Source organism: Plectropomus leopardus, chromosome 22 (assembly GCF_008729295.1).
Source record: "Plectropomus leopardus isolate mb chromosome 22, YSFRI_Pleo_2.0, whole genome shotgun sequence".
Classification (NCBI taxonomy): Eukaryota; Metazoa; Chordata; class Actinopteri; order Perciformes; family Serranidae; genus Plectropomus; species Plectropomus leopardus.
Genome location: NC_056484.1, coordinates 22,822,098 through 22,845,986, shown reverse-complemented (window position 1 = coordinate 22,845,986; position 23,889 = coordinate 22,822,098). Strand labels below are relative to the sequence as shown.

The window sequence follows — 23,889 nt, the reverse complement described above, 5'->3', positions numbered from 1 at the left end:
TCCACTGCTATAAATTTGGCTGTCTATTTGCTAACCTGGACTGATATTTGCTGAGTAGGCAAGAAGCTAAAAAGTCAGAAAGCCAAGTTATGATTTTCTGGGGCTTCATCATTAACAGAATTTTTCACATTAAAATATGTCAGTGCCAAAATAAAATACAGTTACCAGTCAGTGTAGCTTTAATGTATTCAAAAGCTGCTTAGTTAGACCAGAAAAGGACAATCACACTTTTATTTGGTGCTAACAGAAAAGTAGACCTCTGTGACTCAAGTCTTCAAGGGTCAATTGTCTTCTAGTGACATAGTGGTCTCAAATATATTTCTGTAGTAATCAGGGCTGGGGATCATTTAAAGAAATATGATACCAATACCAATACCAGGACCAGTTCTTCATTTGATACCTTTTTTATCTACTTTATTCAATACCCATCATGCAAATGGAAGTATTCAGTTGCTTAAAATGCCACCAGATGCCACAAGGGTGAAAGATAGCCATACTTTCCAAGGTTTGGGGGGCACCTCTGCACTCCTGAACTGCCAACTCCATAAATATACTGCACTATACTTCACCACATGAAAGACTGTATAAGTCTGCTGCTGGATTCAATAATACGTTGCATTAATTTGATAAACATAAACCATACAAATAGTCCTTTTTTTCTAGTTCTGGTGGAAAAAAGGATCAAATGCAGGTATATTCTGACTGAAGATGCCTTAAAGATATTGAGTACTAAACCTATCCCTTGTAGTGATTGGTTGAGAGATTCCATCCATTCATGGAAACGTTAATGGATTATTTCACATCCTCTGATTTTTATGCCCACGAGTCAATATCAGTATGATTTTGAAGTATTTTGATGAATTTTGGAGGTTTCGATATGACTATATGGACCAGACCAAGCCTTGTGAGACTGCATGACAGACAAGTCCTCAAAGTGCTCTCACACAGCACGCGCACACACACACAAACACACACACACACACACACACACACACACACACACACACACAGCAACAAATTAGTCATCAGCGTTATTTTTGCTGCCCGTCAGTGTACATTCACCGTGTTTTAAATCTGATATCATACAGTAAAAAGGTCTTCATCCCAAAATTACATTGATTGACAATACGTCAGTGTGTTTTAGATTCAAGTACAAGTTGTCTGTCCTTGTCAGGTAAGATGAGACAAGACTGCTTTTGGGTGGGTTCATTTTTTTTTTTTTTTTGCTTTCCAACGGGAAAAGGGATCAGCTTGTTGGTAAGAAATTGCTCTGAAGCCGATGTTTGTCGGCCAGGAGGAAAGAGGCAGCATCTGTCACAAACAAAGAAATGGCCAAAATATTTTTTTCACACTTGTAGTTTGTTGTAGGCTTCCGGGGCCTTTCAATGCCACACTGGCGTCTCTATGGCTATTCTGTACAGCAGAGTGTGTCCCCTCCCCTCCCAGGGAAGCTTGCTTAGTTATGTACATGTGGGGGACAGGAGCTGGACAGGAGGCAATAGTGCTTTTTGTTGTGTGATTGCAAGCTCTCCTTCAGTCTCTCTCTTTTTCTCCCACTCCTCTTCCTCCTCCTCTTCCTTCTCGCTGGTCTACGAGGGTCAGCGGACCTGGGGAGCGTAGCCCTCCTTCATCAGCCCTTCCTCGTAGTCTGTCTGGCACAGAATCATGTTGTTCTTCAGGAAAAACTTGTCTCCCACACAAAACCTGCACCACACAAAGAGACAGAGGAGGGAAAGGGGTTTACATAAGCATCAAAGCAAGAATCTCATCATTAGCACGGAGCTGTAGGCTAGCAGGCCTAGCCAGCTGCCGCGCTAGCTTCCTGACTATAACATCTCTACTTTGGCAAACGTAACCTTGGTGCCAACACCCCCCTTCAGCTGCAGCGCTGCCGTGTGCAGGCGAGGCTCTCCTCTAGGAAACAAGTCAACTCAATTACAAGGGGGGAAATGCAGGGCTTGGGGGCGGGGGGGTGGAATTATCTCTGTTTCAAGCCGGGGTTCCTTTCCACCTGCAGCTCTTACAGAAACCCCCACCGACCTCGGCAGCGGCCTCGTCCTGCTCCAGCCAGGGGGGGGCCACAGTTATGCTTGACCTTTCAGCACAGAGCCAAGTGGAGATTATGTTGAACGCGTAAGAGCAGTAACTCTCCCTGTATTGTCCTGAGGGCTGCTTATCTCCCTCAATGTGCAGGTTAGACAAGGTCGGCAAGCAGCGGTGCCAGTGTTTACCAGGGGGGAGGTGGAGCCGGGGTGCGGGGGAAGGGGATGGGGACAGTGAGCCTCGCCTCCGTTTGACTTCCTTGGATGTGAAGACTGCTGAGTTCAGTGCTGGAAGCTGCACACAGTGGATGGAGCTCAGGTACCTGACAAGCTCGGGCTGTTCACAGCATTTATTCAGGGCTGCAGGGCAGATTGAGAGCATGATTTGTTACATCCATTTGGGACCAATTAGCAGGATTCAAATACACCGTAGGTGTTGGCACAAAATACCAAAAAGTGTGAGAATGGTGTGTTTCTGGAAATAAATCCAAATGCTCTGAGGAAGAGCTGACATTTATTTAGAAAAAAAACATGTAAAGCTGTACACTGATGTGGTTCACGTACATTTATTGAATTTATTTATTGAATTTATTGAACTTGCTCAATCATTTTAAGTCACATTTAACTTGAAACACATTTAAATTTTTTGAAACTGTGGAAAAGGGAATTCTTAGCTTCATTTGGATATAAGTATTGTTTTCGTATATTGTTTTGTGTATTGTTTTTGAATAGTAAGGAAAATACATCACATTACAACAGACAAAGGTCTTTAAAGGTGTACCTGAAACCTGAATGAATTACACCTTGGTACTTACTGTATGACCAGCTGGCATTGGATGTCAATACGACATCAGATTAACGTTGGACTCTTATGTCAGAGGAACGTTAAACTTTGGTTGGTATTAAAATCAGATTGACAAAATTTTAAATATCAAATCATTTTAGAATCTCTTGTTGTGTTGACATTAACCTTATGTGGTTTTGCAGATGTTTCGTTTTTCATATGTTCTCATTGCTCATTGTTGTTATTCTACATCAAGATGGCATTGACATGAGATGCTTGGAAAACATTGGACTTTGGTTACAGCACGGCAACACAACTTAAAACCAACAAAATATCAACAGCATTGGCACTATTCCATGTCAAATTGATGATGGCATTTGACTTCTTGACAATGAATTTTGGTAACCAAATATCACAACCTAAAATCAAACCAAATTTCAACATCTAACAGAGCTAACAATTTGTAGCATGTCCGTAGTAATCAAAATTGAATTTAACGCTATATTTTGATGGGCTATTAAAACACTTAGAACTTATGTTAGTTCAAGTGGGTCACTGGCTGTTTACCCAATGGGTTTTAAGAAATTTTAAACTTCTTTGTTAATTTAAAATCTGAGGAAAAGCCAAGTTATCATGATGACAAGCTAGCAGCTACCACTTGTTGTCATGCCTTTACAAGCTTCATAATTTGTATTAATTGTTCGAATTTGGTGATAAGAGTCTCATATTCTGAAAGTCAAAACATTGTTAATTTAAAACCAGAGGAAGAACCAAGCTAGCATGGTGACAAGCTAGCAGCTAACATTTGTCATTATGCCTTTCAGGCTTCAAAATTGTATTTATTGTCTGAATTTGGGAACAAGAGTTTTGTATTCTAAAAGCAAACCCCAAAATGACCAAAAATCATCAGGAATCTACGCTTATCTAGAAGAATGATAATGATAATTTTGATAGAACATGGCACATTTCAGCGATATGACCAACATCTTCTCATCCCAATTATTGCCACTTTGTTACTGGACTTTCATTCTATTGCGCACTAGGAATCCTCCAACCAGTGCCGGGATATCAACAAAAGTATGTGGTTATATAGGCAATAAAAGCACATGGGAACCAACACTGGTACGTCAACAAAAGCAAGCTGTTAGGTTTAGGCCAAAAAAGCATGTGGATAGATTTTGGTAAACCCATCATGGTTTGGTTTTACATTCATATGGGCGGAACACTGGGTGAAAATCTAGGGTTTGTTGGACCCTTACACCACCCCCCTTCTTCATAGGGACTTTCCAGCTCCTTGTTTTACATCTTTAACGTTTTAAACGTACGCTGGTGAGCAGTTTATCATATCTTTGTAAAAAGTGATGAAAAATCACTGACAAGACGGCAATATTTGACCACTTTGGAATGAGAATGGGCTGGTATGACATAAGCATTCAGGACGGTGACTCCAAGCTGGTTTTAGCAATGCCATCCTGCCAACCTTCCAGCACTGTAGGTAATGCATCAAGCTCCTATGCCGACTCCTTCTTGGAATCTTTGTCCAGCATCCTTTGAGGAAGTACTTTTAAAGCTAGACAAGAATAAATTCAAAGGAATAGTCTAGAATGTGCATTTCTCGTATTGCCAGGATGCTTGCACACCTTTATTACCAAACTAAACACAGACGACTAATATCCATTCATGTGTCTGACATAGTGATTAAGCTGAGGCAGAGGTGTGTTTCATGTAATGGTGTCATCCACTCTAATAAAAATGTCCTGTAAAAATGACACATTCTCTCTTGGAATCTATTAGTGTCTGTCTTTACTGACGCCGTGCCCACTCCCACTTTAACTTTATCTCCCTTTATTTCTTTACACCCTCTCTCCACTAGCACTGCCGTCTCTCTGCCTCTTTGTCTTCCTCCTCCCCCTCCTCGCAGCGCTTATTCCTGCCCTCCACTTATTTCACACGGCCAAATTGTTTCTGCTCGGTGAAATGTCAACAGCATATGTGACATCTGTGCACCAATTATGATGAGGATATTACACTGGGCCCATCACAGGCGTGTCTAATAAAGGACCTTGTGTTGCCCTAGTATTTCCACTTTCTTAAAAACAATTGCAGAATACATCCTTAATACAGCTATCTATTAGAGAATGCTGATATTTTGGTTTGCTTTCAATAAAAAAACAGCTAATTTGTGTAACTCATTGCTGTTGAAATATATAATGATTTACTGTATTAGCTTCAGCAGTATTGGCCTATAAATCCTGCAAAGAAACCTGATTCACCCTGCTTTAAGTAGCTCATCACCCACCCACCCACCCCCCCCCCCTAAAAATACTTGACATTTGATACCTGACACCAACACACAATAAATAATGGTAAGTATTCAGACAAAAAGGTAAAGCATAACATTTGAGAAAATTACATCGTCAGACAAACTTTTACTCAAATGAAATTTCCTTAATTCAATAATGTTTGGGTCTTATTATCATATTTTAAATCTGTTCTCCTCTTGTATTTACAAATGTATATACCAGTAGGTGATTTCAAGGATTCAAGGATACTTAACTGTCATTCTGACCAAGAAAAAAAGAAAAGAACAAAATGCAGTTCTTAGGTCTTGACATAAAAATTAGCATCAAATGAGCAATATAAACATAACATTTCATGCAAGAACCATTGCCATGCAAAAGACCTTCATGTCATTTGCGGCATACTGACACCTTACCATGCAGCATCAAAATTTGAAATTGGTGGTCAATTAGACTGAGATCAGGTGACTGTCAGGACCACAGCACATGGCTCACATTGTTTTCTCACATTTCTAAACCATTCTGTAATCCCTGTGCAGAAGCATCTGCTTTCATTATTCTGTACTTATTTACTCAGGTTCAGGTTTTTCCTTTATTTTGTCACCCATCTGTACCTATAAGATATGTTAGTGTGTGAGAAGCTCATAGGAGCTAGCTATAGCTCAACCCTCATTAAAGGTTTACCTCAACACCACATCTGTTAGTATCTGTATTCATGTGATGGTGTGCAATCATATCCTGGTTTCTAACATTACAGTCAGTCAGCTTCTGCGGGTGCTGTCTTCCTCTCTCCCTGCACTGCCTTCACTTTCCCCCCTCCATCTTCCTCCCTTTACTTAGAGGTGACTGTGACTAATGAGTCTTTAGAGACCTCTTGTTGTAGGAAGAAGAGAAAGAATGGCTTCCACAGGCACACACTTAAAAGATGTATTGCGATGCCAGCAATTTGCCTCGGAGGCTCGTGTTAACTAGAGTATTCACTTTCCACTCAAATGAAGAAACAGGGAGATTGTCAAAGAGAGAAAATAGTCTCAACTGCACCAAATCTAATTACTGTTAGGATGCATACAGGTTCAGAAACACTTGGCCCTGTGACACTGATGCTTAATTGTAACAGCATGTTGTAAATCTTCTCTGGCAGATTGCTGCTGGGCAATCAGACGGCAGCACAAGGACACACTGAGGATGAGTTTTTCTTTGGGGAGTGTAATGTAGAGAGTATAATTTCACATCTGGAAAGGAGGAGATTGAAATTTTATATTTATTTTGTCTTTGGTTCCAAATGTCCACTGCTGTTGTGTTTTAAAATGTTCTGGCCTTTTAGTGATTGTCTAAGCCCATAATGCTTAGCAGTCACAGATGTCTGGTTTCTATTACCACAAAAAATTTTATTGTTAATCAAACAATGTGGCCACAACTGGAGGATCATATTAGCCGTGTTGCACCATGGAATTTAATCTGCTCTGCCAAAGTATAAACTCCATAACTGTAGTAACTTAAAGAACTTTTACATAGTTCTAAGAACCCCCCTTTTTATTGTGTCAGCCACAGGCACTAAAACTATTGTTGTTCCTGGAATGCTGCTTTGGAGGACTTTTAGCTCCTTTTCAGAGTAGGTAAACTGCCTTGAGTGATGAAGGTGTACAGTGATTGGTTGAAATTTATAAGGAGTCATGTATAGCTGCAGACACATTCCGTTTGAAGCCTACACGACTCGCCCCTACAAACTGCACCCACTCAACATGTTCTCATCCCAAGGCGTCACATATTGCCGCTTAGCAGTGGCCTCCTGCGTCTACATATTACATTTTTGGTATCCTTCTGCGTCTGCTATTTACATTCTTCTACCATGACGTCAACATAAGCACATGGTGGGGTGACGCTGCATGTTATGTTTATGTGGCAGCAGCACATGGCAACCAACCCCAGGACAAAAGCACATTTTGCCACAGATGGTAGGATTAGGCAACAGGGCACATGGTAAGGTGTAACAAAAATGTAAACAACAATGTCCTCACCTGATGCCATCCAGGGGCCACCTTTGTCAGTGGACAGCTCCTGTCAGAAAGTCCCCAGAACGGTTTTGTCTGATAAATGCCTGTTGTATGCAGTTTGTTATAAGAGGGGCGTGGATTATACAAATATTACCTGACTGCCCTGCAAGTAACTGTTAGCACAAGAAGTCATCGCCAAGCTTCAAACACCTTTTTCACGAGGATGCATGATGCATTTTGATTTACATTTTAGATGCTGCCACACATATATTGTCCATATTTCAAATGCCTAAAATAACCATTTGTCTGGCAAGTCTGTCCCATTCCAGAGGTTTTACCAAATGCAATCCTCCTTCAGGCTCTTTCGGAATAGACAGCTCCTAAAATGTGACATGCACATTACTAGTCAACCCATTATGACGGGTTCAGTCTAAAAATGCAGACCTTGAAGCACGTGTCCTCTAAAGGTGCACAGCTAGCATCTTTGGAATACTGAAAATGTATGAACTGGTTGATTCTATCATCTCCATGAGTAGAGAAAACTGACATTTATTTGTATAAAATGTGTCATTTTTTACTTTAAATTGTGCAGGATTACGTTGTGAGATTGTGTTCTCTAGTAGGCTGGCTGCACAGGCTCCGAGTTCTCAACACCAATCATACACAAAGTGACAACTGTGTCCCTTATTGGCTATTAGGCTTCTGTCTAACAAGCCTAACTCATGACATACAAGGCACCAGTGGCTGAGCTTAGCTGTGCTGAACCCAATTGGTGTCAGTCTCTCCTTCCAAAGCTCCAGTATGGAGCATCCTCCCTTATCAGCACTGACCTTCCCCTGCACTGTCACCCATCCTGCTCTCCTCTGCTCCCCTCTACTCTAACCTTCCTTCAGCCTCTCTAGACTGTGGCCTCCAGCTCATCAGGGGGAAATTGGGCCAGTACTGGCTAGATGATGAGGCTGGACGACAGCCCCATCGATTAGCTGTCCCCCAGGGCTGATCTGTGGCTAACTGCTTGCTGGATGGAGTCTCATATCTCTGTCCTTATTCCCAACACCCTCCACCTCTCACCGGCACCCCCTCTCTTCTCAGAACCAGCCCCCCGTCCCTGGCTCTAAGACCACGGCGGTGCTTCCTTTTCCTCAACTCAGGTAGGAAAAATAACAGGTCTGGCTGGTGGGAAGGTCACAACGGTAGATTTATGTCCAGTTTAACAGAGTAAGGCCACATTGGGTGCAGACATGAGCAATCAGAGCCAATGTAGGATCCTATATTTTCACTGATAGACCAGGGACAGGAGCTATTCACTCCCCTCAGCTTGATACCATTTCAAAGTCATGCACAGAGCGCAGAAAAGGGGGGAGCAGGGGCTTTTTGCTCTCTGGCAGATACACAAGTAAGATAACTAGTGAGGCTTTTCCATTTATCTTATTCCTGAAGCAGGTTCAGCTCTCAATGCTTCTTTCGTGGCAAGCAAGAGATTGCTGCCAATTTGATGGTGATGATGACAAAGAAGGAGGAAGCGGTTGCAGGTCATGATTGCAGCGACATGTCCACTCCAACGGGCCAGTCTTTCTATCTAAGCCGTGCGCTAACTGGCCTATAACTTAAGCAAGGCCCTTAATGGCTGAGCATGGCAATGACCATTAGAGTCCCTGCAGTGAGTCCCTGATGAAATCAGAATAATCACCGGCTACGAGTTCCCTGTCCTTGCTCTGTGGGATACAGTGGGGTGGATGTACCCACAAAGCAGCTGATGGCGTGGATGGATGCATGAGCGAGTATGTTTGTGTGCAGTGGAGGGGGGGTGGTGGCTGTATGTTCATACTTGATTGTAGCAATTCAACCTTCAAACGGCAACATGGGCTGCGGCTGACCTGCAAGGAGCAGGGGATAATTACACGGCGTGACCCCTTCTGACCCGGCGATCGCCTGCTCTGTTTATCAGATTTCACATTTTCTGATGATGTTCCGCAGAGAAATCTCTGGGCCATTTGTGAGATGGATTAGATTGCTTTATTGAAGGGCCCCGTGGGGGAAAGGGGGGGACGATGGGGGGCTTTCATGTTTGTTTGAGGCCAGGGAAACGAGAGGGGACATAGCTGACGTAGATGAACAAGGCGGCAGATCGGTATGCCAGACAAAGACCAGAAGCCCATTTCCAGGCAACGAGATGCTGAGAAACTGCTTCGGAAATCTTAAGTAAGATCTCCTGATAGATCTCAGACTGAGGCTGAGAAAATTTGTAAAAGGTCATTCTATTAATCTGGATATAAATGCTGAGAAACCCACTTAGACTAGACTTATTTAGCAATGTTGTGGTCATCATTCAGAATGCAGTGAACCTGCTCTGAATCCCAAATCTTCTAAAAGACAGATATCAAATAATTCACTTATTTGACCTGCTTTAATGATTGTTTTGTTACATTAAGCCTGAAACATTTAGAAAGAGGAGATTTGTAGCTTTCTGATGATAGTTTTTGTTCTCCAAATATGAAGCAAAATATATCACATTAAGTAATGACTGTCTCCGAGCCATGATTTTAATAAAAAGGCATTCCAAATTTTTAGTATGGTGGTTGTAAAGACACATAACAGAGTCACTGTCCTTCTAAACTCATAGCACATGCTGTATTCAGGAGGCCGAAAAGTACACAGAAAACCCTGGTGAAAGCTTTTATTTTGTAGCCAGCAAGGTAATGAAAACAAGCATACCCAAGAACGTGGTGCAGGCAGACGAGAAAATATTGTTTATATTGGAAGTACTGTGTGCTTGTGACATGACAATATTCACAACTTGGATTCATTTTATGAAAACCTTTTTAAACCTTTTAATGGGTGGACCTTTACCAACTTAAGTAATACAAAATGTTAATCAAGTCTATGGACACATATTCTGACTATATAATCACTTCAAAGGTAGGGAGTCACCACTTTCGTCTTTTTTGTTAAGCATGCCACTAAATCTGAATGCACTATATAATGGTGCTCATGGATTCTCTTAAATAAACTGAGTAACTAAATAATGCGCCCCATGACGTTATGCTGTAGGCTGATGCAGAAGGTAGCGTTGCCCTGGTTCCCTCAACAAAAGGCCTATGTGACTGATACAGACATTTTATTCAGTCAGATAATTTTCATAATACCACTTTTATGATTTAAGAAGCCCAAATACAATCGCAAGAAATAAAATCTAACGTAAGCCTATAAACATTTGCATGACTTGACCCCACCACCACAACAAGGCTGTAAAGCTGTGTTCAGTACGTTTTTGCGCAATTACCATCTGTAGGCTTATTTAGCCATTTTTAAGACACATAAAATCTTCAAAGTTCACAGTGGGTACTGACATATTTCATTTTGTAGAAGAAAACATGAAAGTCTTTTAAGCTTGTGTTAACCACAGACCTTATTTCAGGAATCTAACCAAAACCTATTTTAAAATACCTATTAACTGCAAGAAGATGGAGCCAGAGGTGCAAAAATGCTAACTACTTTCCAGGTTTTAGGACTCATTCCTGGGGGACTCTATTGTGAAGAATCAAACCGAGCTAAGGATGTCTGTACTGCCAAAAGTTAAAAGTCTAATGTTATATTTTGATGCATAATGCGAAGCCACTTAGAACTAACTCAGTGGCGACCCTATGGTTTCGATGCTCTGAAAGCCAAGTCTTTCTTCTTTTGAATTTGGACAAAAGCTTGCTAGTAGGTAGTTGACTGTCTCATGTTGGCAGACAGGGTAACAATGGCCTAATAATTTGTGCATCAAAGTTTGATTTCAGAGTTTACACATCCATTGAAATATGTTGTTGTTAGGTATTAAAGCTACTTTCTGGGCAATAACAATCCTCTATGTGAAATTCAAGGCAAACAAATTGATCCTTTAGGTTCATATTCCTCTGCAGGTATTCCTCCCCCAACAGCTCTACCAATGTAAAGAAACAAAATGGAAAACAAAAAGTCAGAGCTGAAGAACAGCTTCAATTAAAGCCGGTGCCACACCATAAATCTTGGCCAGGCCCCGGTGAAATTGTGATGGGCATCTGAACGGTGCTTGCAAGGCCACAGCGGACCATGTGAAACACACTGGCGTCGATTTTATTCAACAGTTCATCAACTGGCCTAATGTAAAAAGAAAGATTTGCTCGCGCTTTAATGGGTTTTAATGTGTGAGAGCAGAGTTGGCCTGCCTGGGCCTGGCTGATGAAGATTAGCTGACTTCTTCCATTAGGAGAGGCTGTCTGGTGCAGCCGGCTGAAGTGGCAAGACAATAACCGAGTGCTAATTGTGCGTAACCAGGTCCTTTGCCTTTAGCATGCGCAATGTGTCTGGTCTATGTGTGTGTGTGTGTGTGTGGGTGTGTGAGTGTGCGTGTGTGTGTGTGTGTGTGTGTGTGTGTGGGGGGGGGGGGGGGGTTGCATGTGGGCGTTTGTGTCTGCAACAGAGCCAACATTGGGGAAAGAGGTGAGAGAAGCACAGGAACCCAGCCAACACGTAACCTTCCTGATGTCCCCCTAATGTTTGATAGTGTTTCTTGTTACCATCAGAAAACCTTTGATAACATTCTGGTGTGTTCATTAGCTCCAAGAATGTTCCCAAACTGCTTTCCATCATAATAACACTGCTACTCTCTGGAAACATGGAACCTCTGAGGCTCAGAGTGCTTCAAGAATGTTCCTGCAAGGTTCTAATATCTATTCAAAGAAATGTTTGGTGCTTGTCAACAAAACTCTGCAGGGCCAGGGTGTGAAGGTCAAGTCCTCGGTATATTTTCAACCAAGATTGTGGGATACTCCAATCAGGGAACTTGTGTTTCTGTCACTTTTTTTTAAAAGACAATTTTTTGAAGCATTCTGCTTTGATTAACAGTGAGTAAAATAGAGAGGAAGCAGGGTAGAGAGAGGGGATAACATGGAGAAAATGGCCAAGGCAAGACTTGAACTTAGGCCGCTGTGGTAAGACACAGCCTTAAATGACCAACTCTAACACATTTTCCTAACATTCAGTGAGCAAGCAAACCCTAGTCGATGGAATTTGTCCAGATATACTATAAACGACAACAACCGTCAGGGAGCCTATCTAGCCTTGATTGACTCTATGGAACAGCTTGTTGTTCTGGAAATGGGTTGTGCAAAGCTTCGCAAAAATAGAGTCAGGTCGAGCGGTTTTTCAAGCAACACACGTCGCTTACCCCGTTCGCTGACACACAGAGCAGGTTTAACATGTTCTCCTAAGTCATCACATGATGCCGCTCTGTCTGTGACTTTCTGTGTCTACTAAGTTTTAGGTAAACCTCAGCGTCATCTGTTTACGCTTCTGGATGATTAGGTTGACAGGTTAGGACATTATCATGAAACAATCAGATGTTTGCTCCCCCGCATTGTGTCCTGTCAGGAAGAGGTATAAGTCCTGCCACCTTTAGTTACTGTTGCATAGTTGGACCAGTTTTAATGATCAAGGCAAAACAACGCAAATTGAGGCCTCTGTTCTCAACGTAAAAGGGAGTATGGACTGAAGATGACAAAAATATCAGTCGACATTGCTCTTGCACTGCTAAGTTTGTATCCCCTTTTGCCCTTTGGAAGATCTGTAAAGTACTCTCTGTATTTTTCACTGAATATAGACCAAGGTGCTGCCCCTCTTTACTGTAAAAAGTTTCATTCGTCACTTTAGAGTGACATGTAGCCTTACAGAGGAATAAAAGCCATGATCTTTTCTTGTTTGTAATAATTTTATCAAAAATATGTCAACCAAGCAACCTGTCCTTTTCCAAATCTCCTTTACGTTACCAAATAAGGAATAAGAAAACCTGGCTGATGTTTATGAGCTCACATTAAGCTAATTACTCTTGATGTAGCTAACTACGTAAGTTAGCATTTTGCTAACATTAGTTAACCTAAGATGTACATTTTTACAATGTAATGTGTCTGTGAATATAGTGACAGTCCCCTACCTACATCTTTTAACAATTTTCGAAATTTGTTTTTCTTTCTTACATAGGGAAAAGTTGACTGAGGTTAATTACAAATGTGCTCAACTGTTATTGTAAAGTAAAGTGGCAGAACTTAGGAAGGGCTAATTGTATGCGCTCCTAATTCTGTCATTTTTATATAGCTCACCTATCACTTTGAAAGCTTTCAGTCGGAGACTCTCTGACAGTACGCTCTGTCATCTCAACTTGTACATTAAATTATTATAAAATGTATGCAGAAGAGACAGAATTCTTGAAGAGGGACTGGGAGACAGTGGGATTCAGCCAGTATGAAGGCAGCCTTTATGGCCTTTTATGTGTTTGGCCATTCAGAATGTTCTAGACACTGTGGCTTTTAGGAGATGGTTTTCATGATGTGTCATCATACTAGTTAATTTAAAGAAGACGCTGCCTATCGCCACAGAGACCACTGTTCAAACTGGCAGTGGTGCTTTTTACAAATGGTCCATCATACACCACAGTCAAGATGTTTGCTGGTGGGAAGACTGTCAAGGATTGTGTGGGATTTTTGCTAGTGCCCCATTTATGGAGTTAAATAAGGGTGGACAAAAGCACTATTACAATTCAATCCACCACCACTAACTATGAACTGAATATTATGAGCATCACAGAGATGGGAAATAATGCAGGGTTGCTGTATTGGATTGTAATAAATTGTAACAGTGTACATAATAAACTCATTGTAGGGATACGAGAGTGGTTCAGTGAGGGGGACACTGGAGTTTATTAAACAAGGGTTTTTCTATCAAACAGCTCCCTCTCCTTTGCTGCTGCGGTAGGAAGCAGTGTCCTGAAATTTCTGACCACATCCTGTCCCCAGGATGCAGGACGAGGCTGAGTAATGAAGACTGATGGAAAGCAAATGTACAGACATGTAACTGCACCTGTAGCTCTAGGCTGACACTGTTCAGTAGCAGTGCAGGATTCTAATCACTGTGTTAGGTCCAAGCAGGTGTCCCAAAGGCCCCAGATGTGTCTACTTGGTCACTGGTTAGAGTGATAAATCTACCATGTGGGATCTTTCTTCAGCTTTCAGTGGCGCTTGAGATTCACTACGCTGCAATCTCCCTACCCCGATCGGCCATCTGCCTAGATGCAGGTATGGGAAAGGAGCAGGAGTGTGGTCCAATCACTCACCTCTGATTGCAAAGCTGGCACGCGAAGCAGTCCAGGTGGTAGACGTTCTCCTTGGCCCTCATGACCATCTCAAAGGCTGGAATTAGCTTGCTGCAGGCTGCGCAGTTCCCCGTTACGCCAAACAACCTGAAACACACAAAGAAGACCTGTGATGTAAGTAATTTCCCCAAGCCTCAGTACTAAAAGATTGCCTTGAAGGTGTCTAGGTTTGTTTAGCACAAGGACGTGATATACAGGTAACATAGTACTGAATGGCAATAAAACACAATGTATCCATCTTTCCCTTATTACTACTTTTTCATTTTAATTGTAGTTTTATTTATTTATTTACTTTTGTTTATTACATGTTGATCTAATACATCTGCTCCAAATTTGTCAGTGCATTACTTTACATAAAACCAAAGCACAAGATCAAGACTTTTTGTTTTAGGGACACAACAGTTTAATAAAATTTTCCTTTCTATGACACCATGTCAAAGAGTCCTTGGGCAAGTTTTTGAAGCCAGAACTATTAGGAGAAATTCTAAAGAACGAACAAATCTTTTTCAAAGAATCTTTAGTGTCAACTAAATACCAGGTCAGCCTGTCAAAGCGCACTCTGGGCACAGGTGGAGCAGTAGAAAGTTAGGCACAGTGAAAGTGAAACTTGGCCGTTCATTCTGCAGAATCTAAAAGTTTGTTTTCATTCACAAACAGCTGCTCCTCTTATCTGATCTGAAAACCTCTGAGTGGAATGATAGATCAATTATCCACCCCATAAGTCACAAACTGCTGCTAAGGAAAAAAAGACTAAATGGAGAGCTCTGCCTGCACTGTGTTCACAGTCCCACAAAGAGAGGGGACACAGAATGATACAAAGGGACACATAGACATAGATGTTTAAAAGAAAATGAAGAAAATAAAAGTTTGTTTTTAACTCTCCCCACACCCTGCCACCTCTGGCTTTGGTGTGTTCATGAGTTTTAAATTGTAATGTGGGAACAACATGATCATACATAGCAGGTGTGTTGTATTTTACTGCATTAAACAACACGTTGATAGCAAACAGCAAAGGAAACAGATTTGAGGGGCCATGAAATATAATGGGAAACTCATTCTTCAGATTATTCCCACACCACATGAATACTGCACATGGCTGCAAAGGTAACCAATTCTTATACATTATGACTGCAATGCATTAAAGAGTAGGTTTTTTTGGGCCAGCCAGCACTAGCTGTTCAACAGCATGTACTATAGAGGAGTGTAATGCAGAAACTGACACCATATCTTGCAAAAAGCATCAACTCGAAAGGTTCCATACAGTTACACGCATCAACTCCAAAGGTTTGATACAGTTACATTTATTAACTCGAAAGATTCAATACAGTTACATGTATCAATTCAAAAGTCTCGACACACTAAAATGTATCAATTCAAACAAACCAATACAGTAAAATAAATTGGTCCACCCATCACCATATGCCATTGGTTGTGTGAGCACTTATAAATGTTTAACTGAGTGGCAGTTGGCTCTGAGTAGCTAGTACATTAGCCTTGGCAACCAGTGTGTGTAGTATGTGTGTGTGATTGGTTGAATGTGTTGTAGGGGTAAAGTGCTCTAAGTGGCTGCAATACCAGAAAGGTGCTATACATAAAGTCAATTTATCATATATCACGTCTCAGTGGCTTGAGCAGATTTATTTCATCACATCCTCTCGAGTCCAGAATTTGAAAAAAAAAATAAGACTCCACCCACTGTTGTATCCCATCATCGCTGCAAACACACCGAGCAGAATTACCGGAGAACGGTTACTTGTGCTGCTTGTCAGTGCCTCTGAAAACAAGAGTGACAGCTGTCAAAGAGATTGCTGCAAATACACTAACATGAGCTGCAGAGACAGATAGGCTCTGTGAATCAGTCACAGAAATAGGCTGGACGGAGCCGGGCTACAGTCACACAGTAAAAAATAGCAGGGCCACAGCTTGTGCCATAGAAATAGATGGGACACGGCCAGCGCTACTGCCCAGGGAAGACCCTATTATTTCTTCGCCTGCTCCGGGGACATTAATGTGAGTATTCATTAGGGATTCAGGGCTGTTACTACACAGCGACCTAGACCAGACTAGCAAGGGAAAAAATATCTGATAACGAAATCATATAACAAAATAACCTATTAGGCAGACTTCTTGAGGCACTTTTAGCCGTCGTTGTTAAAATGATAAAACGGCATGCCACTCTCAGAGTCTGTAAGAGATCGCAATCTGATAAATGATCTCAGGGCTCGGGATATGCAGGGTTGTTTATTAACCTTCAGAAAGTATGTTTCCCAGAGGCAAAGGAGGCAGATAGATTGTGCCCTCATGAATAGCTACAGAATTAAGAGCCACTGTCAACACACCTTGAGACAATGAAGGATATCTCTTGTAACATGGTAGGTGGGAGAAAACAAAGAGGGCCAATTCGATGGATTAGTGCCGCCTTAATTAAAAGAATTATGCCTTTTCCTTTGAGCAATCTAAATTTAGATACATTTGTGGTATCTCTTGTCCTTTCTCTTTTCTGCACAAATGTGCATTGCCGCAAGGCCTTCACATGAAATAGATATTTCATCTATTTCTCTCCTCACAAAGCCAAGTAATTGATCTAAAAAAAACTTAAAAAAGGAAAAAGAAATAATAGATTTAGTGTGAGAGAATGAGCAGGAGTGTTTGAGCACAACAGCAGCACTTTGTACAGCGTCTTGCGACAAAGAGGCACAATGCAGCCGCCTCTCACCGTGCAGGGGCAAATGGCCTTGTCTCCCAGTAATCTGAGTCATTTTCGGATAGCATGCACTCAAGGTTCTGCATTATAAATGATGGAAGGTATTTGTGTAAAAAAGTGATGTTTTAAGCTTTCTGCCTGCCAGCTTGAATCAAAACGCCGTTCTGTTTCGATGTTCGCCGTGTCTGTCCATGCTCTTCTCTCATCTCTTGCAAATTTAAGGTGGCCCGTGCAGTCGAAAAGGACTGTCACACTGCTTTGCTCTGAGAAATTCTGGGTGAAAGTCCTAATATCTGTGAACAGCCAGTGTTTGTGTGTCTCCCATCTGGTAGAATCAATAAATAAGCCTGCTACTTTATTGCTGAGGTGAAGTGAAAAAGTCAAAAGCCAGAATGAGACCACCAACAAAATCTTATTTAATGTAAAAGGTTTGCACACTGTGCAAGCTCACACATTAAAGAAAGAAATTCTATATGTATTCAGTGATTCTCTATGGCTGAGATGTCAAGACAAAAAAACGTCAAGTGCATAGCCCAGAATAAGGCCACATTCACACTCATTTGAAAACAATCTCCTTAAATGTGTCCATTTCAGTAGTTTTTCATAAATTATTTCTAACATGCCCAAAACAGATATCAAATAGACATTCACATACACTGGGCATGTGCATACTAGAATAAACAGGAAGCAGACTGTCTATCATGCAGTTTACTAACTTCTTTGGTCCGACAACGAGGTTAAACTGTACTGAAAGTGATACGAGTGCAAGGCGGTCAAGGCAGCTGAAAATATATTGGGAGTCATCGCAAACGAAATACGACGACATCAGAGTGGTGTCGGGTGCATTATCCATCGCCTGACAAAGCCATGGATACACAAACAGGAATGATGACATGAAAAGCTATGTTGACCTAGCTATACTGTTTCTGCTTGACATGTTGTGACTGATAAGACCCAATCCGAAAATGAACCTGTGTCTGTTTCAGTGGTTTTAAAAGTCATTATTTCCATCTGAGTTCCATGAAGAGTTTCACACTAGAATGTGGTCAGCAGAGTTTTTAAAGATATCAGTTTTAGTGGCTTCACAATGCCAGAGTAGTGTGGATGCTTAACGTAGGCCTTAACGTAGCAACAGTTACACTTTTTAAAATAAAAACATATTAGTGTGGATGGAACCTACGATAGAACTGGTCCAAGATATATTCTGAACTAAGGAGATAAATGTTAGCATGGCTTTTGATATTAGTAAAAAATGTGTCCAAGAACTAAAAAAACATATAATGAAATGATTATTAAAATTATGAATGTGAATGGCCGCAACATTTACATAAGTTATAACAGTAGACAAAAGTGGAGGTCACAGCTCTTTGGTGACTATGAAAGTATCAGACTTGAGTCTTTTAACTTGACCCAAAGATTAAAGTGTATGTTGATTTAATTAACATGAACGCTATTCTGTCCCAGCAAGTCGATTCTTAATCTGCTTCATTTGAACTAACCAGATGGCATCCAATCAAGTTTCAGGAGAGAATCATCAAGAATTACTGTCATGTTACTGAGAACCAGTTGGATAAAATGATACTAAAGGTAATATCATTTTAAACAAAAAATGCGTTGTCATCACTTTAAATGAAGAGCAGCATTCTTTTTTTTTTGTGGATTTAATATGTTATTACTCTGTTGTTAAAATGGCACTATATTTGGAGGTGAGTACATTATGACTGATTATGACTACGAAACTCAAAGTTAAGCACTTTGGACTTGATTAAGGACTGAATTGCAAAGGCTAGTAAAATGACTCAGTCTCTAATATTTCAAATAGACTTCAACTCCGTAACATTGATATTGCACGTGGGTTTCTGTATCATTAACTAGGAGTTATAGAAGAAAGCCTGCCTATTGAACTGAGTTTCTTAAGCAGGAAGTTGTATTAGTCAGTGCTATTGCCTCCAGGAACGTGGGCCGTTCATGAAAACCAACATTCAAACTTGAGTTATTGAATTCTGAAAAGGAGAAATTCTACTTTTGAGAATATTTTCCAGCCAATACATGCATTGATTTTTCTTGCTAAGGCGATACAATCCATGTAAAAGACCGCCTCAATAAGATCAGATTGAATAAAAAATAAATAAATAATATCCCAAAGACCCCCAGGGTTCCCAAACAGAACATCCAAACTTCTGTCTGCTTCTCATCCACTTGTTTTCTGCATAATTCATCCTTCCTGCGCTGCTTTAACCACTGCTTTAAATGATTAAACACCACCTTATGGGAACAATGCATACATCGCCTCCTCAAATCAAACTGTTTTTTAAGCGTCTCAAAGAGAAATGCAGTGACTGATAGCAGTCTGCAGAGATTTAGCCAAACTGTATCTGTGGCAGCGCCAGCATGTAGCCAGCCTGCTCGCTGGGCTCTTGTGTGGCAAACACTCGTCAAAGCGACGGCGCGCAGGAAGCCCCGGCTCACCCTGTGGGGAGGGAAGATGGATGGAGCGTACCTGCCACTCGTCTTTCGCCGCTCCGCCAGTTTGATGCCACAGACGCTAATGGCTCTCGAGGGAGGAGGCAAATTAAGCGTGGTTTGGTTGCAATGAATTCAAAGGCACAGCCTCCAGCACAATCAGAGGATGACGGTTTAGAGGCCTTGTGCACAAGACCCGGGGCCTCAACGCTCTCAGCACTGGATTTTAATATTATAGTTGGTAATAAATATATACATTTATAATGCATCTCTTGCATGCTGACAGCAGTACAGCTGTCTGCCATATCTAGAAGGCTTCCAACTGTGGTCTGCTTAAAAAAAAAAGCAAAACAGAATAACATATGTATAATAGTGGGCTTGACATACACTTCATATCCATGGCTGACAAGACAGCATGTATATTTAAAGAGGTTGAAGATACAACATGAAATTAAAATTCATGCTTTGCTCAAATCTGAATTTGAAAGAGAATAGAGGCAGTCGGTGCCCAATACCTTGTTTCAGTCAAAAGGCATTCACTGTGCATTACAGCCTGGTACGGCTCAGTGGTACCTATTTGATGAGAGAAAAACAGACACCAATTAAATTATTCCACAAGGCTTTAGCCCAGTGGACCCCAAAACCCAATCTGAGTGTGCAGGCACCCCGCCCCCGCTGGAGAATGCAGGAGTGGTGTCATGCCAATGCTTTCTCTCAGCTTTGTCAAACTAAATCCAAAATACAATGACCGCCCAATTACCGGGATGTAGGAGGTGAAATGAATTATTGTGGAATATATACAGATGGAGCCACATAAACTGTACACTGTAAAAATAAACAGTTTGTTTTCATTTGAATATGTTAGTGTGCAAAAGTTAGTGTTAAAATGTTAAGTTGACTGAATTTGAGAAGACAAGTTGAATCATGACAAAATTACCACAACTTGTCTTCTCAAATTCAGTCAATTTTTTGCTGCCCAGATGCTAATTTTTTAAAAGTTAAAACACATAGTTTATTTTAAACAGTGTACAAAGGCAAACACATCTAATGGTGGAGTGAGTTTCAAAGCCTCATCACAAACAAAATATAGTGAATGTGTTATTAGGCAAGGTTGTAATTATATGTAAACACTGTAAAAATAAACTTGTTTTTAAAACTTAAAAAAGTTAGTGTGCTGCCTTTAATCTTTAAGTTGACTGAATTTGAGAAGACAAGTTGAATCATGACTAAATGACCTAAACTTGTCTTCTCAAATTCAGTCAAATTTTAAGGCTGCCCAGAAGCAAAATTTTCTAAGTTAAAACACAGTTTATTTTTATAATGTAGGAAGGCAAACACATCTAATGGTGGAGTGAGTTTCAATTTATATATGTTTGTAGAGAATGTTACCCGAACTTTAAGAAGCCATTCTGGGAACTAAAAGAAAATATGCCACTGACAACATTACGAACACATTGCATATTCCCATTCTCAGAACTTCTGTAGAACCAAAAATTGCTAGCTGGGTATGTCTCAAAATGAAAATGAATACACAAAACTAAAACAACCTGCATGGGTAGATACTGCTGGAGTAAAGAGAAAAATGGTTGCTTTTCTGAAATTTGGGCGGACCAACCTTTTTATACTAGTTGTTGAACATGGCCTACTGAGCAAACTTTGGTTAGTCAGATCAATCAGCGTCTCCATCATTCGGCCAACTGAGTATACCAGCACCATCGAGGGCAATTCTATTTGGTTTGATCCATTTTTAGTGGTGAGGGGGCACTAAGAGCACCAGCGCCTCCAGTCGCCATTTGAAATTCCAGTGGCGGCTTTGCTTTCCACCTCCCTCTCCCCTCTATCCTCCCCCCTCCCATCCCTCCCACCACTTCAATTGCTCCAGCCTCGGCATGCATTCATCAGCTGCCGGATTAGAATTTGTTTCCTCACAAACCATTGATCATCGGCCTATTACTAGGCAAATGACAGTTAATTACCCACTACATTAACCACCGGGACCCGGGGACCGACTCCCTGTGCCATCAGTCAACATGATGAATGTGGCAAGTTCAGTAATGCACGGCCGTTCCCTCGTCCGCCTGCCACGCCGAGAACAACCCCTGGATCTCACTTCCAGGCAACCAGGGAAAATCTATGGCAATCTGCATAATCACAGGCTCAGGGTTAATAACGGACAAATGATTCGTTGCATCTCAACATAGGCTTTTTTAATGGGACCGCGCTTTGTCCATTTGATGATCCGCCCTGGCTGGAGCTGCTGTCCTTCTTGGAATTTAATCACACTGAAGTTTGTGCAAACAATAATCTGTCTATAAGAAGAGGGGAGAAATAGCTGATATGGATTGATCATGGTTTGCCCGTCAGTGCAAACAGAAATCCGAGGAGCCGATGTGAGCCGTGGCAGTAGGGGGAGGGGGGACAGTTAAGGGTGGCAGATGTAATCAAACTTGTGCGTTCCTCAATTTTGTCCCCCCCTGTGTGTGTGATTGTCGATGATTAAACAACTCTGGGGGCAAAATTATTTCAATTACCACGGGCATGACCTGGGAATTGTCCCTGGGATAAGATTTTCCTCCTTGAGTGCCCCGACTTGCCTGGCTGCCGGCTCTATCAGTTCTCATCTGCACCTGGACTCTGATATCCTAATGATGAATTATGGCCTGCTTTCTGAGAGACTGCCGACCATACAGAGGAACATTCCCCCGAACTGTCAGCCTGAAGAGCAGCTGCAGAGTGCTGCCTAATTAGCTCCTATAGAAACTCCTCCAAAAGGTCGAAAAACACTCACCATTCCACATTCCAACGCTCCATGCTTCTCTACAACTGTGAGACAAGGAGATAAACCACTGGTGGCACCTATGTCCTCACTCACTATCAATAAATTTCATTTTTCCAAACCTACAATGCAAAAATAAAGTTTTTGTTTGTTTTAAATTAAAACAGTTAGTGTCCAGGCTGCCTTAAATTTTTTAAACTGATTTTGTCATGAATCTTTTTTTTTTAATTCTTTGGTTTTGCATGTTTGAAAGGCATTTTTTTCTTTAAAAATCACCCAAAACTAAAAATGTACCAAAATTTTAAAAAAGAAAGAATTTTTTTTTTTTTAAATTTTAAAGAAAAACTTTTTTTGTTTTAAGAACAAAAAGAAAAAAAAAGATCGCTTACTTTTTTAATCACCAAAGCTTTTATGAGAAAAAAAATTACCAAAAATCTTTTAACAAAAAACATGCCTGTCTCACTCATGAACCAATCAGTTTGAAAGACATGTTTTCTTTGAAAGTTGGCCGTAAAATAAATACAACGCCATTTAAAGTTGTTTGCCCCTCCACTAAATGGAAATTAAAGTATGTCCCCAGTGCTTAAAAATACCTCACATGCCTTCCCCTTTTTGGACCATCTTCTACCCTCTCAGCAATAACAAACAGTCCTTTACAATGATTATCTAGTATCTATAGTTTAAAAGAAGTTTTTCGGGGTAAGTAAGTTGCCAGAGTGCATAAGTTAAAACAAATAGTGAATTTTACAGTGAACACAATAAGAAATTATCCTTTATTTGTAACATTTAACCCTCCCCCTCCCAAATCTACGCACACCAAACATCACTTAATTATTGATCACAACTGACCAAAGTTCCTCTGTCCTTAAATTGAAAACAACTCTTCAAAAAAAGCGTGCTTTCAAACAAAGTCAGGAAAAGGCTTTCAGCACAGTTTTTTGGCAGCGCTGTGTTTGGGTCCATTTTGAAGAGGGTGTAATGAAAGATTTTGAGCCCCGCAGGGGCCAGATGTGCAGTTCGATAGGCACTTCCCTTCGCCAACCCACCTGCAATCCCAAGCTGGGTGCCAGGCTGTGGCACACCAGCCCTGCAATTATCTGCACCAAACATGCACAGTCCCACGAGTCATTGCTCTTCACAGCTAATTTAGCTAATCTCAACTGGAGGGGACGGTCCAAAAAATGATGTGTCCAGGCGACTGAACTGAAGCATTTTAGTTCAAATAAAAATACCACTGTTGTGTCCTGCGCCGAGACAAAATGGTGGCCCCTAATATTCTAGGAAAGTGAGAGGAAATAAAAATCTGCCGGTGCAGAAAATGTCTGTTTGCTCAAAAAATTTACTGTGTGCATTTGAAAAAAAGAAAGAAAGAGTTGAAACAAGGTAGAGCTGTGAAATTTCTCACCTCAGTTACAATACAACAATTAATATTGATATTCTATAGCATTTTCGACATCAGGAGGGAAAAATAACATTGGAGATTTCATTTTTTTAAAAAAAGAAGAAAATATAACAAGACTTTAACATTACAACAATGAGTATATCTCATAGTAACTGGCAGAGAACGGCTAAATGATTGAAGAAAACATGAAAAATAGCGAGAAAGTTTCAGCTGTTGGTGATAAAATCCAGAACAGCTTCAACACATTTCTCCTCAA

The 23,889-nt window shown here is 41.0% G+C and overlaps 1 protein-coding gene across 4 annotated transcripts in view; it reads right to left on the bottom strand.

Moving 5' to 3' along the window:
* Positions 1-1,136: 1,136 nt before the first annotated feature.
* lmo3 (LIM domain only 3) overlaps positions 1,137-23,889 on the bottom strand; it is a 68,403-nt gene continuing 45,650 nt past the window's right edge. For all 4 annotated transcript variants that reach the window (XM_042511347.1, XM_042511348.1, XM_042511349.1 and 1 more), the window contains exons 3-4: positions 14,250-14,375; positions 1,137-1,704 (exon numbers count right to left, since the gene is read on the bottom strand). In XM_042511347.1, the coding sequence (XP_042367281.1) occupies positions 1,599-1,704; positions 14,250-14,375 (232 nt within the window). In that variant the 3' untranslated portion in view covers positions 1,137-1,598. The remainder of the gene's footprint in view (positions 1,705-14,249; positions 14,376-23,889) is intronic.